The sequence below is a fragment of the Megalopta genalis genome, chromosome 2, assembly GCF_051020955.1.
Source record: "Megalopta genalis isolate 19385.01 chromosome 2, iyMegGena1_principal, whole genome shotgun sequence".
Classification (NCBI taxonomy): domain Eukaryota; kingdom Metazoa; phylum Arthropoda; class Insecta; order Hymenoptera; family Halictidae; genus Megalopta; species Megalopta genalis.
The window spans coordinates 15,127,229-15,141,036 of NC_135014.1; the positions used below are offsets into that span (position 1 = coordinate 15,127,229).

The 13,808-nt window shown below is 46.5% G+C and overlaps 1 protein-coding gene across 2 annotated transcripts in view; it reads right to left on the bottom strand.

Annotated features, from left to right (window-relative positions):
• Positions 1–13,808, bottom strand: part of pxb (putative Hedgehog signaling attenuator pxb) — a 508,778-nt gene that overhangs the window by 92,896 nt on the left and 402,074 nt on the right. For both annotated transcript variants that reach the window (XM_033468232.2, XM_033468231.2), the window contains exon 2: positions 8,282–8,459. In XM_033468232.2, the coding sequence (XP_033324123.1) occupies positions 8,282–8,443 (162 nt within the window). In that variant the 5' untranslated portion in view covers positions 8,444–8,459. The remainder of the gene's footprint in view (positions 1–8,281; positions 8,460–13,808) is intronic.

Genomic DNA, 13,808 nt, shown 5'->3' on the forward strand with positions numbered 1-13,808 from the left:
GTAAAATTAAAGCTCCATCACAGCGAAGCAAGAAAAATTAGCCGTTGGCAAAGCAGTCGCGAGCGTGTAACGTTTGAATCAACGTCGCGTGTCAAGCAACGCGTCCCCCCTCGTTGTTAATAGAGTTTGCGAGGTTTAATTGCGGTCCGCGAGTAGGACAAAGCAGATCGCGGGGCGGCTCGTCGGGGCCAGGAAAGCGTACGAACGAGAATCGGATTTAAAAAGCTGGAAAGGAGGACGTTGAGGAATCCGCGCGGCGCACGCGAACCGGAAAGATATTACGCGCGCGCGGAACGAGCGAAATAAATCGGTGCTCCGCGTACGCGGGAACAAAGCGGGCAACTGTCCGCTCGAGCTCGCGCGCCGTTTTATTCCGCGGCATGACAGAGTCTTGGGACAAGAGAGACGGCTCGGAGACCGAGGACCTTCGGTTGGATCAAAGGATTTCGCGGTCTCTGCTCGCGTACGCGTATCGCTCGCTCGAACTCATTTCGGTATAATTCTCCGATTTTTCCGCAGCTATTTTCATGGCACGACACGGACCGAAGAAACGGCGGACACGGGCTACCAATGGTTCAGACTGTCACAATGATTCGTGCTTCTTTTCGCGTCAATGTGGCTATTTAAACGACGTTCTACGATAAGAATACGAATTCTTTGCTTACAGGAAGCTTCTCGAAAGTGTTTTCGAAGACTGTACTTGTTTCGGGGCGAGCAGAATGCGAGTTGCTCAAGAGCCACTTTATGAAAGAGTTTTTCAGGATAGCTCGAAATTAATCTCGAATGGATGTTTCTTTGAATGAATCAGTCAAGCGATTTTAATACAACTTTAATACGAACGATTGTAACAACGGAGGTAAAAAAAGATGTTGATATGACTCACAATTGTTTTCGAATTTTGCTTCGTATGGCTTATTATCCAGTTAGAATACATGCGTGACCTTTTTTACCTGCTGATTACTCGGTCACGTGTTTTTGTACATCATTGAATCTTTTAATTTCGAATCATAATGAATAGACTACTAACTTAGTAATTTACTTTTTGCCTTCTTTGATCTGTTTGTTGAAGATATGAATACAGTAAATTCTCCCTAATTGGGGTTCAGATCGTGCACAAAAATGGACAATTTAGAAAGAAGAGACACGATTATTCGAGCGGCTCTTCTCTTCCCAAATTGTCCACTTTCGTGTACAATCCGAGCGTCAATTAGGGAAAATAATATCTACGTCCTTACACCGTAACAGTATTGTTTCGAAAGCAGCTTGGAAATCTACTGTTAAAAATCAATTCCCGAAGAAAATGATTCGATTGCGTTATTGTAATCGATTCGTTGGCACGTTTCGAGAAACTCTGTTGTAAAATTCGCAGCTGTAGATCATAGATTTCTGAAAAGCATTAAGCAATGTCAAGCGATGTGTTAAGAAATGTTACAGAACGCTAATATTGAACGAGAAATGAAAGCTTGCCGTTCCGGAGTTGGAATTTTCAGATTTGCCCAGTCGAGTTTCCAGTTCTTAATTGTAGGGCCGTGGACGAAAATTGAAATAGATAATAATTCCGCGTTACGCGAATGCATTTTGGATTCGTCGTCGACTAGAAAGCGTGGCGGTATCAGCCGGAGCAACAGTAGCAGGCGAGTGCGGACAAATTCGGTCTACACGGGATTGGCTGGCGGTAGAATCGCAGCGAGTAGGCACCGGTTATTGCCGATAGGCAAACCGGCCTCCGGTCCCCGAGCAGACAGGCAGGAAATCCGGGCTATCGACGAAAGAGAAGAGACACAATCGGCCCGAGATAATCCGGACGAGGGTCCTCTGTCGATATCCAGGAGGAGGACGTCGACGTCTGGCATCGATTTGCTATCTGGCCGGTCGAAATGACGATACGTTCCATCGAGCTGCGCCGATAAACGAAACCAATTCCGTCGGCGCTGTAATTAACCGTAACTGCAACGATACAGTTCCTGAAGAGAGCGGATCCGCGTCCGTGTGTTCCCCCCGTGCACGCGACCGCCGCGAAACTCCGGGAATAACTACCCCCTTTTTCTTCCCATTTTCCAGGCCGGTTCACTTTTTAGTTCCCGGTGCCGCGCCGTCGTCGAGCCGAGTCGCGCAAACTTCTGCCTAGGGGAACAGCATTCTTTTCCCTCTGCTCATCTTTCTTCGCGTCCTTTTTCTCGCTTTCCCTGCCAGCCCCGTCCTGGACTTCGCCCCCGCCCTCTCATCGGCAGAAACAAAGCGGATTCCCAGGCGTAATAAAGAGACTGGGCACTCCCCCCCCCCCTCCGACGCAAAAACGCTATCAGCGAAGACTTCTTCCCGTTCTCGCCCTTTCCGTTTCACCCGTTTCCCCCTTCCCCACAGTCCGCGAAGGTTACCGAGGAGGGAGGAATCCCAGCTCGCCGCGACCTCCAATTTCTTCCAGTTTCCTTTTCGTTCGATAGTCGACCCCATCTCGGTCTCTGCACCTCCGGCCGCAATCTGGCTCGACCCATAATTCATAGCGAAACTCGTCCGATTGGCCGCAGTCGTCGCATTATACTCGGAGACTTAATTTAAACTTTCGCAGCGGCGCGGGGGCGGTTGTTCCTCGCGTGCGAGACTCCGGTCTCGCATTTTGCTCCCGAGACGGGATTTCTGGCGATAAATATCTCCGAAGAAATTAACCCCCGGGTGTCTGCGAAACGGAAACGATCGCGACAACTCGGGTCCCGGGCAGGGGCCAAGGGTTGCGGGGCAACCGACTGGCGCGGTAGGGTGGCTTAATAAATATCGCGCGACTGTATCGTCCTCTAATAAACTCGAAACAACTTACGCGGACTGTGTTCTCCTGCTGCTTTTTAATTACTATCATCCGGCTCGCTTCTCCCGTCCCCAACCCCCACTGTTTAATTCTTCCGCTCCCTTGCCTCGCGCCCCCAAAGCTTTTTCCACGTCGGAGATGGAACGATTCTTTGCCCGGAGACTCTTCCGCGTTGGCTTCTCTCCAGTTCTTTCTCGGCGGAACTTCTCCGGCCGCTCGAGTCCTCTTTCCTCCGTCCTTCTCCACCCTCGCCCCGAAACAACCCCTCCGCGCTCCCGAAAACAAACTTTGCGTAAATCAGGAGAGAAGAGAGACACGGCCGAGTGCTTCGAGCCGGCTGATGGATCCGCGGGACTCGAAAATCACCGGAGCAACCGCGGCGGACAGCTCTTTCTTGACAAACGTTTTGTCCGCGCGGTCGTAAATAGACTGCGGATGCTTGCGCGTGTATACGAAATGCCGCTAAACGAAGACCGGCGGCTACCATATTTTTCTTTGACAAATGTTTGGCCGCGCGGGCCTGCGGGTTCCTCTTGCCTTGTCCTTAAAGAGGTAAATTTGAGCTACGTTGTCTGCCGGTTAGGTGTAATGCAACGCGCAACACGGTTCAACTTACGTTTAGACTGCGGTTTTATGTACACTTTCCGGCCGGGCTTCGAGAGAAACCCGACCGACGTGTAGACGCATTAACAGTGGATATGGTAAAAACTTTAATAGTAGTTTACTGAAAGGACAAGCTTCTAGTTCAGACTACGACGATCTACAAACGCAGATCGAAGAATACTTCCTCAGGAGGATACTTGGAAACGTAATTAGAAGACTTTTAATCCAGTCCTTACATGTTGCCACAAGTGTTACAATAATATCCATTCGGCATTAAATTTGTTTGAAGAGCAATTTTCATTTGTATGTACATATTCTCAAATATTATATAAAAATCGAAAACAAAGAATAATGTTAATAAATCTCATTTTTTATCATATTTTTGAATTTTATACATGAAGGGCCTGAGGATACTATAATCAACAATTGTCGTCACTCTAATGAAATGAAGAGGAGAAAAATTGAAATTATGAATATTCTGAAGAGTATTAAAACAACTTTATTAGGTATAAGAAATTTTTGTCTTCATAATGTTTCGAGACACTTCTCGATATTTACTTTTACCTCTCAGGCCCTTCTTGCATCCAAAGGTTCGTTTAAACTATGGCTAAAACATTTCCTTAAACGCGCAAAAACCGTAGTTTACGGAATCCTACGGCGGCGTCGAAATAAAATGCAAAATCGAGGGTCTACGACGTGTCTTGCACCTGAGGGAACGTCTTCGAAGATCGATAGTAGCTAAGTAAAAGTGGGTGGCAAAGGGAAGGAGTCGAAGGGCCGCTGTTGAAACGGCGAGCGGGATCTCGGTCAAGGAATGCCAGAGGACAGACAAAATGTTTACTGCAATTTCGGTAGTTACTGCTGCGTCGGACGAGCGGGCTTGGCGGAATCGCGGGGGTTGGAGGGGTGGAGGAGAATTCAATTAAGGACGCCCGATGCGTTTAACGCCCCGTAAAGCCAGACGAGGGGGCGCAAAAACCGACGGCCGGGTCTCTCCTTTCGAAAGTCGCGGGATTTGCATGTGCACGAGAAGGAGAGGAGAGGAGAGGAGAAAAGGAGAGGCGAGGAGAGAAGAGGAGAAGAAGCACGTTCGTGCGCGAATGTGCGGAGGCGGTTGCGGGCGAGGGTGTGGGCGTGGGTGTCTCGTGGCGGTGTAACCAGCCGGGGCCGGCTCGGTCTGGGCGCCTCCCGCGCAAAATAATTATTTTAGATTAAACTCTCGCTCGCTGCGAGACACTGCTCGATATTAAAGTGATTTAATATAACACGGCCCGGCTCGAAATTAGAAATTATAAACGGGGCTGCAAATAACGGGTGTGTTACGAGGAAACTGCGATTAAAGCGATTTCCTGTGAAATCACCTTCCGCCCACCCTGCTCCGCGGCACGTCGGTGCGCCGCACCGCCCCGGGACCGGGGCTGCTCTTTGTAGGGCGTCGTTACGCCGATATAAATTATTCTCATCTCGCCGGGATCGCTGTATCGTTATTTTCGCGCGGAAGGCCCGCGCCGTTTTTAGAGATCCGGTCGGCCCGTTCCCACGAACGTCTCGCTTGTTTAATCGGAACGAAACGGAAGATAAATTTCGCCGGCCGGAAAGATTCTCCAATTACGCGTAATGATGTAAAATCGTCGGGCGATAATGGGTCCCAGGGTTCACGGGACGACCCGGGGACACGTGTTCTCTATTAATAGGCCCGCGCCGTTTTTACCACGAGCAAGCCGAAAAAGCGACGGCGTCGTCGGACCTACGGCGCCTGTCACTAGTAAATACGGGTTTTTAAGCGACAGACTAAAGACAATAACAGAAACGGGGCTGTCCCGCGTCGCGACTTACACGCTCGCAGCTTGTTTCAACTTTTTTTCTCCCGCTCTCCTATGATTAGTCTCCGCGGCCCGACCCGCTTTTAACATCAATCACGGCGCGATCCCACTCTCTTGGGCTCGCTACCAGTTTTTGCCCAGTTTTCGGCCCACCTCGATTTGCACCATGATGGGCCTTGGACTAATCCTTCCTAGCGGTCTTTCGCATAAATGGATCTTCATGCGTTCGGGGTGGGAGGAATGGCGGTGCACAAGAGATCCCCAAAATTGAACATATTTTCGCTGAGCCGTCTAGCTCAATATCGCCGGGACAAGATAGAAGGAGTACGGTTGCGGTGTAATTGATCAATTAAGAGTTCGATCATCTTCGAAAGCTCAGACTAATATTTGAAATCTTTTGTCGGATAAAATAAAGCCTGCGTCACGAGCACTTTGAAGCGTTTCAGGAGAATTTTATCTGTTAATTTGTATTGGTTTCTTATCGTTAAACGCTGCCCTCTTTCGTCTTTGTTTTAATTTTAATTTTAAAACTCTTTATTAAACTTAACGATAGGTATATATAGATATATATATACGTAGATAAATATTCTGTGCCTCATCCTTCTCTGGACAGTGTCTATTGTACAAAAAACATACAGAATCTCTATTGTATGCAACATATAAAAAGACAATGCAAGACAATACATGTCACATGCGTACAATATTTACAGATCGGCTCCTATTTTACCGACATATATATATAGGGTATCCCAAAATTATCGTATTTCTGGGAAATAGGCGTCATTTGAAATAACTTTTTCCTTAGCGACAGTGATTATACTACCTTTTTTATTTTGCTATTTCTTGGTATGACAAAAAGACAATAAAAAGAATCTTGTTTTTTAACTTTATTATCTGAGCTTATAACGAAGATTTAAAAAATGCGTTTAGTAGATCCTGATGAAACATACGCGTACTGAAAATATATGTATATATACATATATTGATATATTACATAAGATATGATTTATGGTTACTTCTAACATCATCTTCTGGGATTACCAAGTAATACGATCTCCAGACAGCGAGCTAAACAAGAGCTTCAGTTTTCCAATTCCGCGTCGTAAGCCCCGTGACTTTTGTCGCACGAAGATTGTTGGGTGGTCGGGAGAAGCTTGACAACGGGTGGAACAACCGAAGACCCGGGGATTAATCGCTGGCCGCGATTTATCGCAGCGTAACGAGGCGAAATGAAGCCTTTCAGTGTCACGGAATCCGCGGGGAGTTTCAAAGGTTTTGTCGCCGGGCCGCAAACTTATTCGAAAGTTTGGGCACGCGAGGCCTCGCGGGCCACCCTCGCGCCGGTAACTTTAATTGGAATTCTTTGCGGCCCTCTGCCCACGCCCCTCCCGGCCGTAGATCACATCGAACCGAGGGAAATAGTTATAGAATCGCCGTATCTCGGTGGTCTCGGATTGCGGTTAATAGTTCCACCCCCCAACCAACCGCGTTCGCCCCGCAGTTGTGCCACTAGCGTCTCGAAGATCGGGCCAAGATTCCGCGCGACGCTTTGTTAGGCAACCGTCTCCCGGCCATAGAAGAAGCAACGCGAAGATTAACGGAGACGCGGGATCGTTTTTGTCCGGGCAGCTCCCGATTCAATTCGCTGGCGCCGGATAAGGGGAGCGCCCGGAATTTATCCCGCTGTAAAATCCTTCGTCCTCCCGATATGAATCGGCCGGCCGCGCGGTGGTGGAACCGCGTTACGCTCTTTCATACGGTGCCGTTCTTCTGTGCCACCTGTTCCGGCCATGGACCAGCCATTTTTATTCTACTCGCAGCCGTCTCGATTTCACGCTGCGATTCCGTTTCATTAACTCGGCCGCTTTCGCGCATTCGAACAATTTGTCAGACGAGAAATATGCTCGCTGATTCCACAAACGTCAGATTTTGACGTTGCGTACTGTTTCGAAGTTGAATTTAACGTTGCACCGATCACCGCTGGCTTCGTGCCTCTTTAACTCTTGACCGGACTGCCGAATATTGCCGGTTATTGCTTCGGCAAATATTGCATATTGACAAATCAGTAGGTGCAAGTAAATTTACGTTGAAACGTTGCAAATTTGATCAGTTAATAGAGAATATTACACGAATTTTTAAAATAATCGCATTAACGTATGATGACTTGTTTAAACTTGCGTCCGACCGCCCGCGGCCACCATTATCCGGTCAAAGGTTGAACATGCTTAAACGTATACAATGTCGCAAGCAAATGTACCGTTGTACAGTAAATTCTGCCGAATTTTCCTTCAATTTGTAAACAAAAATGGACAATTTGGAAGGAGGAGATACAATTATATACAGCCTTGCACCTCGTTTTTATAATTGTTCACAATGGGGATTTATAAAAATGAGCAGCGAGGCTCGAATAATTGTATCTCCTCCTCCCAAATTGTTCATTTTTGTTCACAAGCTGAAGGAAAATTGGGGAGAACTTACTGTATTCCGTTTATTTCTGCATAAAATGTAAACGAATGCATAATGTGCACAAAAAGTGAATTATGGCCGTAAACAAACCGGAAGTATAGCAACTGGCCACTCGTCAGTAACCAGCTCCGCTATCTTATACAGTTGTGCCGCGTTGTTCGAGCAGGAAAATTCGTAAAAACGACTCTCGAGCTCGAGACTTTTCAATCCTCCACTGATTATTATAACGCAAACTCGATGAGCAACTATTCGTTACGAGAAATCCCGGGAATATTACATGCTCGACAAAGGCTTACTAGTTCCTTCGAAGGGGGCTCCTGGCAGCAAGTTGCAATCCGGTGTAATCCGCCGAGAGATCGAACCGTAGATTAGACAGTAATCGCGACCGAAGTTCGATCGGGAATTAACAAACGCGCGATCGAATATTCAAGCAAAGCCGATACGGCGTGGACTAATTAAGCGGGGAAAGTTCGGCACGCGGTGAACGAGGGTGAAAGTTTCCTCTTTCGACCCTCGGCAGCAGCGGCCATATAACGGCACCGTCTGTTTTCGAAAAATCGTCGAAATAATGGCGGATCGAACTCACCGGAATGGCGACGCAATCTTCGATCTCGGTGAGGGGTTCCTCCGAGCAAAAGGTGCCGTCGGTGAGGAAGGGTGGCCGGGGTGGTGGCGGCAACCGGAACTCGGGGGGTGGCCCGGGGCACTCAGGGCACTCCGTGCTCTCCAACGTCTCCAGCTCCTCCATCCTCCACCTCAGCGTGCTGAAAACCACACGGAAAATCAACGCTCGATTAATCTTATTGACAGAACTATTAATCGGCGCGGAGAAGACGCCGCTGCCGCCGCGCCGACCCCGTAATTTATTCCCCCCACGGTTTACGCTCGCACGCGAGCCGCCCCTGATTCGCGGCATTCATTTTTTTTTCACCCTGCCGATCGACGCGCTGAATATATTCGCCAACGCCTCCTCTCTCGAACGAGGACCGTGGGGAAAGTCGGAGAAATCTGCCAATTCTTCTCGATATTCACCGGGTAGGCTTAGCTCTATACGCTCCCGGAAATTGCAGTATAAAGGACATGGTAATGCGGGATGATACTTCAGTTTTATCTTTCTCTTCACGTTTTGGGTTGGCGAATTTTATTTCATTTATAATTCTGCGCCCTTCGTCGGACTATTTAAGGGGTTGTGTCTCTTTCGGCGATCGGAAAATAAAGGCTTTTTGGGAATTTGTTTCTTTCTTTAAAAAGAATACTTAGAAAGCAACATGGGCTTTGGAAGGTTTATTATATACAGGGCATCTGATTTTAATGAATTAATAAAAATAACTCATTAATTACACACTGCATAAGAAATGTTATCCATAGAAATTTAAAAGCTTCGAGGGGGTTACAAGATGACATAATACATTTCTCTGCAAATGAATACGTACAGGGCAAATGAAGATCGACTTTGTTCCTTCAAACGGAATCTAATAAACAAATATAATAAATATAATTTTGATTATCTTCATCGGTTCAGATCATCGTTCCAACACAAAACAATATTAGTTTACGAGATACTCGAACGCAAACATTGCAAAGTGATAGTCGTGCAGATATTGGCTGCTTTAAAAGGTGACTTCGACGAGTATTTTCTTCTGCAACCTTGCAATATTTGTACTCAAATAGCACTTAAATATTTCGTCACACCCGGTCCAACAGGTTAACAGTCTTTGTTTCTGTATTCTAAAAAGAAAAGCCCCACGGGAATCGGAATCCTGGACCGCAGGATATTCCACAGCCCGACGTGCCATTCACTCAGCCCCAAGTACCCAATAGCCTTGTATCTCTGCTTCTGCAAGGCCGCAGGAAACGGAAGGAACAACTAGGGGTCATCGTTCGGATAAACTCGTTAGCGGCCGGGTATCGTCGAGGGAAAACAGCGAGCGGTCCGGCGCGAGGTGCGAGGGAACAGCGTAGACAGAAGGCCGGTCGCTTAAAAAAAATTGCAGTGCTCCGAGAAAGTTCGTGGCCCCGGGTTAAATTGATAACGGGGCAGGGACCCCTGCGGCGCACGCGAGAAAGAGAGTGCGGCTGAGTGGAATTCGCCGGCTAATTAAGAGATACGCGTCTGGTAGGCGACCATTAGGAGACGGCACAGTGTGGAGAGCACCCTGACAACGGTCTTGTCCCGTAAACGGGGCTAAACGGTCGGTTTTTCGACGCGCCACACGTCGCGTCCAGGGTATCCGGGTGTCTCGTTAGCATAGGGAGCACCTTCGGGGTCGTACCGAGTCGTTGCAGTCGGCGTAGAACCGTCGTGGAACGATCCACGGTAGTCGGCATGCTAATACAGGGGACTTAATTACGGTCTCATAATGAATCAGTCACGCCAACGGTTCGTCTGCGTCTCTCCTATCGGTGGCCCCGGCACACACGATTGTATTCCCTTGATTAATTGTTCTGTCCTCTCCGCGGAGCCCCGACAGCGTCCTTCTCGGCGAGGATCCGTCGCGTGTATCCTCCACCAACGGAATAGACGATCCGCCGATACCGCGGCCCAGGCTATTCGTCATTCGACGAGATATTTCGGTGATCCATTTTGTTCCTGCCCTTCTTCGACCGCGACGGCAATTTCGACTCCGATTTCTGGCAAGTTAGCTATCTTCCCGAGCGCTCGGCTTCTAACAGCTGATTTAATCTCCGTGATTGGATACACGCGGTTTTAATTCGTCCGTTTCGCTCGCGTCGCGAAGGTGCGCCTTCTAAATGTGCTTGTCAGAATCATAGTGGCGCAAATTATATTGTCGAAAATTTTTACCTGCGTCTTAAAGTGTGATCTACACATGCCGAAACGTTAAGCAGACAAGGAAATAAATTATGGTTATTATAAATTAACCTTAACTTCAAATCGTGTTAAAATGTGACTTGCGCCACTGTGATTCTAACCCACTGATATGTTAATCCAACCCTTCCATCGTCCTTTCTTCGAGAATTTTTTAGATATTCTTAGAATTTTATGCTTTGAAATGAACGCAAGCGATGAATTGCGGACGTTCGTGCAATCTTGTACATTAACACTTTGACCATATACAAGGTGTCCCAAAATTATCGTATTTCCGAGAAATGGAAGGTTCATATGAGGTCATTTGAAGTAACTTTTTCCTTAGCGAAAATGCAAACCGCAGCTTTCTTTACGAGTTATTAACGAAAAACAGTGACCAATAAGAGGCGAGCGCGCGAGCTGCGAGAGAGAGCTGCACGTGGCTTTGGCAGAAAAGTGCGACGGATTCGAGCCGTGTTCGGAGTAATGAACAAGTCACGGACCGTGAACTTTTCGAATTTTTTTTTATTACGTGTATACCTTATTATAATAAATATAATATAACCCTTATTATTATAATAAATATAATACTCTTATAATATACCCATATTTTAGAATATTTCAAGAATATTTACTAATTTTTTGGAGCCGAAATATGTAGTAAGTAGTTCAACCGTGACAGCCGTTTTAATTATTAATTGAGCCGATCACAGTGAAGATTAACAACAAGAAATCTCGTTAAACTCACGCGAAAGATATTTCTGTTTCAATAATTTTGTATCCTAACAGAATTCAACGAACGATTCGTAAAGCTAATTTAATAATAAATAGCGTTAAAGAACATGAATAAATATAAATAATAGTATTAATAATTGCTTAGATTCAGGAATTAATTCTAGCACTAATCTGTTACATTCTCCTAATTTGATCAGAAAAGCGCAAGAGAACGTCAAAAAGTAATTGACATCACACAATTTAATTTGTTCAATTTTAATTCCATTAATTAAGCTACCTTCTTCAATTTTATGACATTTTTGTGCTTCGAATAAATTTTATTGCTTCGAATAAAATGCTCGAGTTAGAGATGAATTAAAAATCCTGTTCTCATGAAACGGGTCATAATCGACCGGCAACCGGTCCCCCACGTGTTGAAGTGTCGTTTTGAAGATTAAACTCCTCTCGCCACGCCGACAGCCGCGCCGTGCCGCGGCTCCTCGGCTGACACCAAGTTAGAACGTATTGTTACGAGTTTTCATCTGCTCCCGATGGAAAGTCGAAAGACATCGGCGAACTCCCATCGAACAAACACCCGGTCCGTCTCCGGGAATTTTAGTGAAAGCAAAGTTCGCGTGGGACACTGTCCCGACGCCGTCCAAGGGAATTCCGTGCGTCGAAGATGGAACAAGTTCGTGGGAATGAAGACGAAGATAGGAAACGAGAAAATAGAGGAACGGGGGAGGTGACAAAGACGGTATCGGGATACTATTTTACCCTAAGCGCGAACGCGCAATAGCGTAGGGGTAAGATAGGGGTCGGGAAAAGAGAAGAAAGTGGCGCGTGGGTGGAGAAACATGTCTGTCCTCGATTTAATAAATGCAGACTTCTGTTCCTCGGCCGATCCTCCGATGGCAGGGACTGCGCGACTTCGATCCCCTCTAATTCACAGGCTGACTGGCGCAGATAAACTCTCAGTCTCAGATATTTTTATTTTCATAGAAACGTGCGTGTACAAACAATTTCATTCGGCGCAACTCTACGCGAGAAGTAATCACAAAATAAAGCTAAAATATTTCCGTTTTTATTGAATATATTTATAACGGTAATAGAACTGATTAAATAAAAATTGCAAAATATTCTCTTATCGTGAACAAAATTTGCAAGCTGAACTTAAATTTCCGTTTAACATTATTCATTTTCTAAGAATTCATTGCAATTATAATGAGACAATTTTAGATAGAAAAAAAAGCCAAGGAAATGTTCGAATATCGTAATGATTTCTTTTTAACAGTTTGGAGAATTTCATATGGTTTTTAAGCATTTAAATATGCGGCGGTTAAATAAATAATAAATTTGGAAACAGTACACACGTTAGTAAACGATAACACTGGCTGTTTCTCGTAACGACCCGCTTTAAACTATTAAGGATTCGAAGACAATTGGTAAAGAAGGGAGAAAATCGATACGGAAATTTCGATAAAAAGATCGCGGGACGAAAATTGGGACCATCGCATGGAGGCCCAGATCGAAGATAGTCGTGGGTCGTGAATCATGCAGCGGTAACGCATCGGGCATTGTTCCGCGGGTCACCAGGAAGCGTCCGGGGCCTCGTAAAGCAGTCAGACCCGGTTCAGGAATTACTCGGGAGTTAATTGGAAGCGTGCGAGTACGATTTCGCGTGATAAATCTCGCGGCGGCCGCGTCTGCGAGCGGCGACAAGCTCCCGCCAGCTCGAAATAGTCCGCGGCCGAACCGGTGACGGCCGAAAACTCGAGAATTAGAACTGATGCCCCGGGGACACGCGCGGCAAAGTCCAGCGAACGTCGCCCCTAATGAAATTGTGCGGGACCGCGGACCGGACGAAAAAATCGCGTTCGTTTTACGGTACGCACTCGTCGGATAATAAATACCATGTAATGTTGCGCCGGGCCGCGCACGGCCGGTTCTCTCGGCTTAGAAAACCGCGAACGAGGCTTTATCGTGACGCGGCTCGCCGAGGCCGGGGGCCACCAAATGAAATTTCGCCTAATCAGCCGCGTCTCCCGTATCTGTCGTATCTCGCGAACCGACCGCGGACCGGTGAATAATGAGAAACACGAAAAACCGCGCGTGATATTACGCGGCCGTAATTATTCCATTAATTAAGCGCCATTATAAATCAGTGCGGGTGCCGCGACGATAAGAGGATTGTACCCGGAAAAATTTGACGCTCCTAGCTGCCGGTGAAAAAATCGGGAACCCTACAAAAAGATTTTGTTAATTACATTCCGGCCGATGCGTGGGACCGTTCTCCTCTTTCAATGACCAGGACGCAGTTGTTCCTTGCTCGGATTTTTCGAGATTGGAATATGCGAGCAGCGAAAAACAAACTTCACGCAATTATTATCGCGTACCCCCAACTGTGATCTTTGATTTGTTCGGCAATGAAAAACGATGTACTTTTGGAGCTGCGTAAAATGGACGACAAAAGCATTCGTATACCTTTTAAGACGTAATAATTTCTAGAAGACCGATCCAAATGATTTGAATTTGCGACTTGCTTTCCGTAGAACGACTGAAATATTAATTAATTGTTTGTAAAATAAAAATC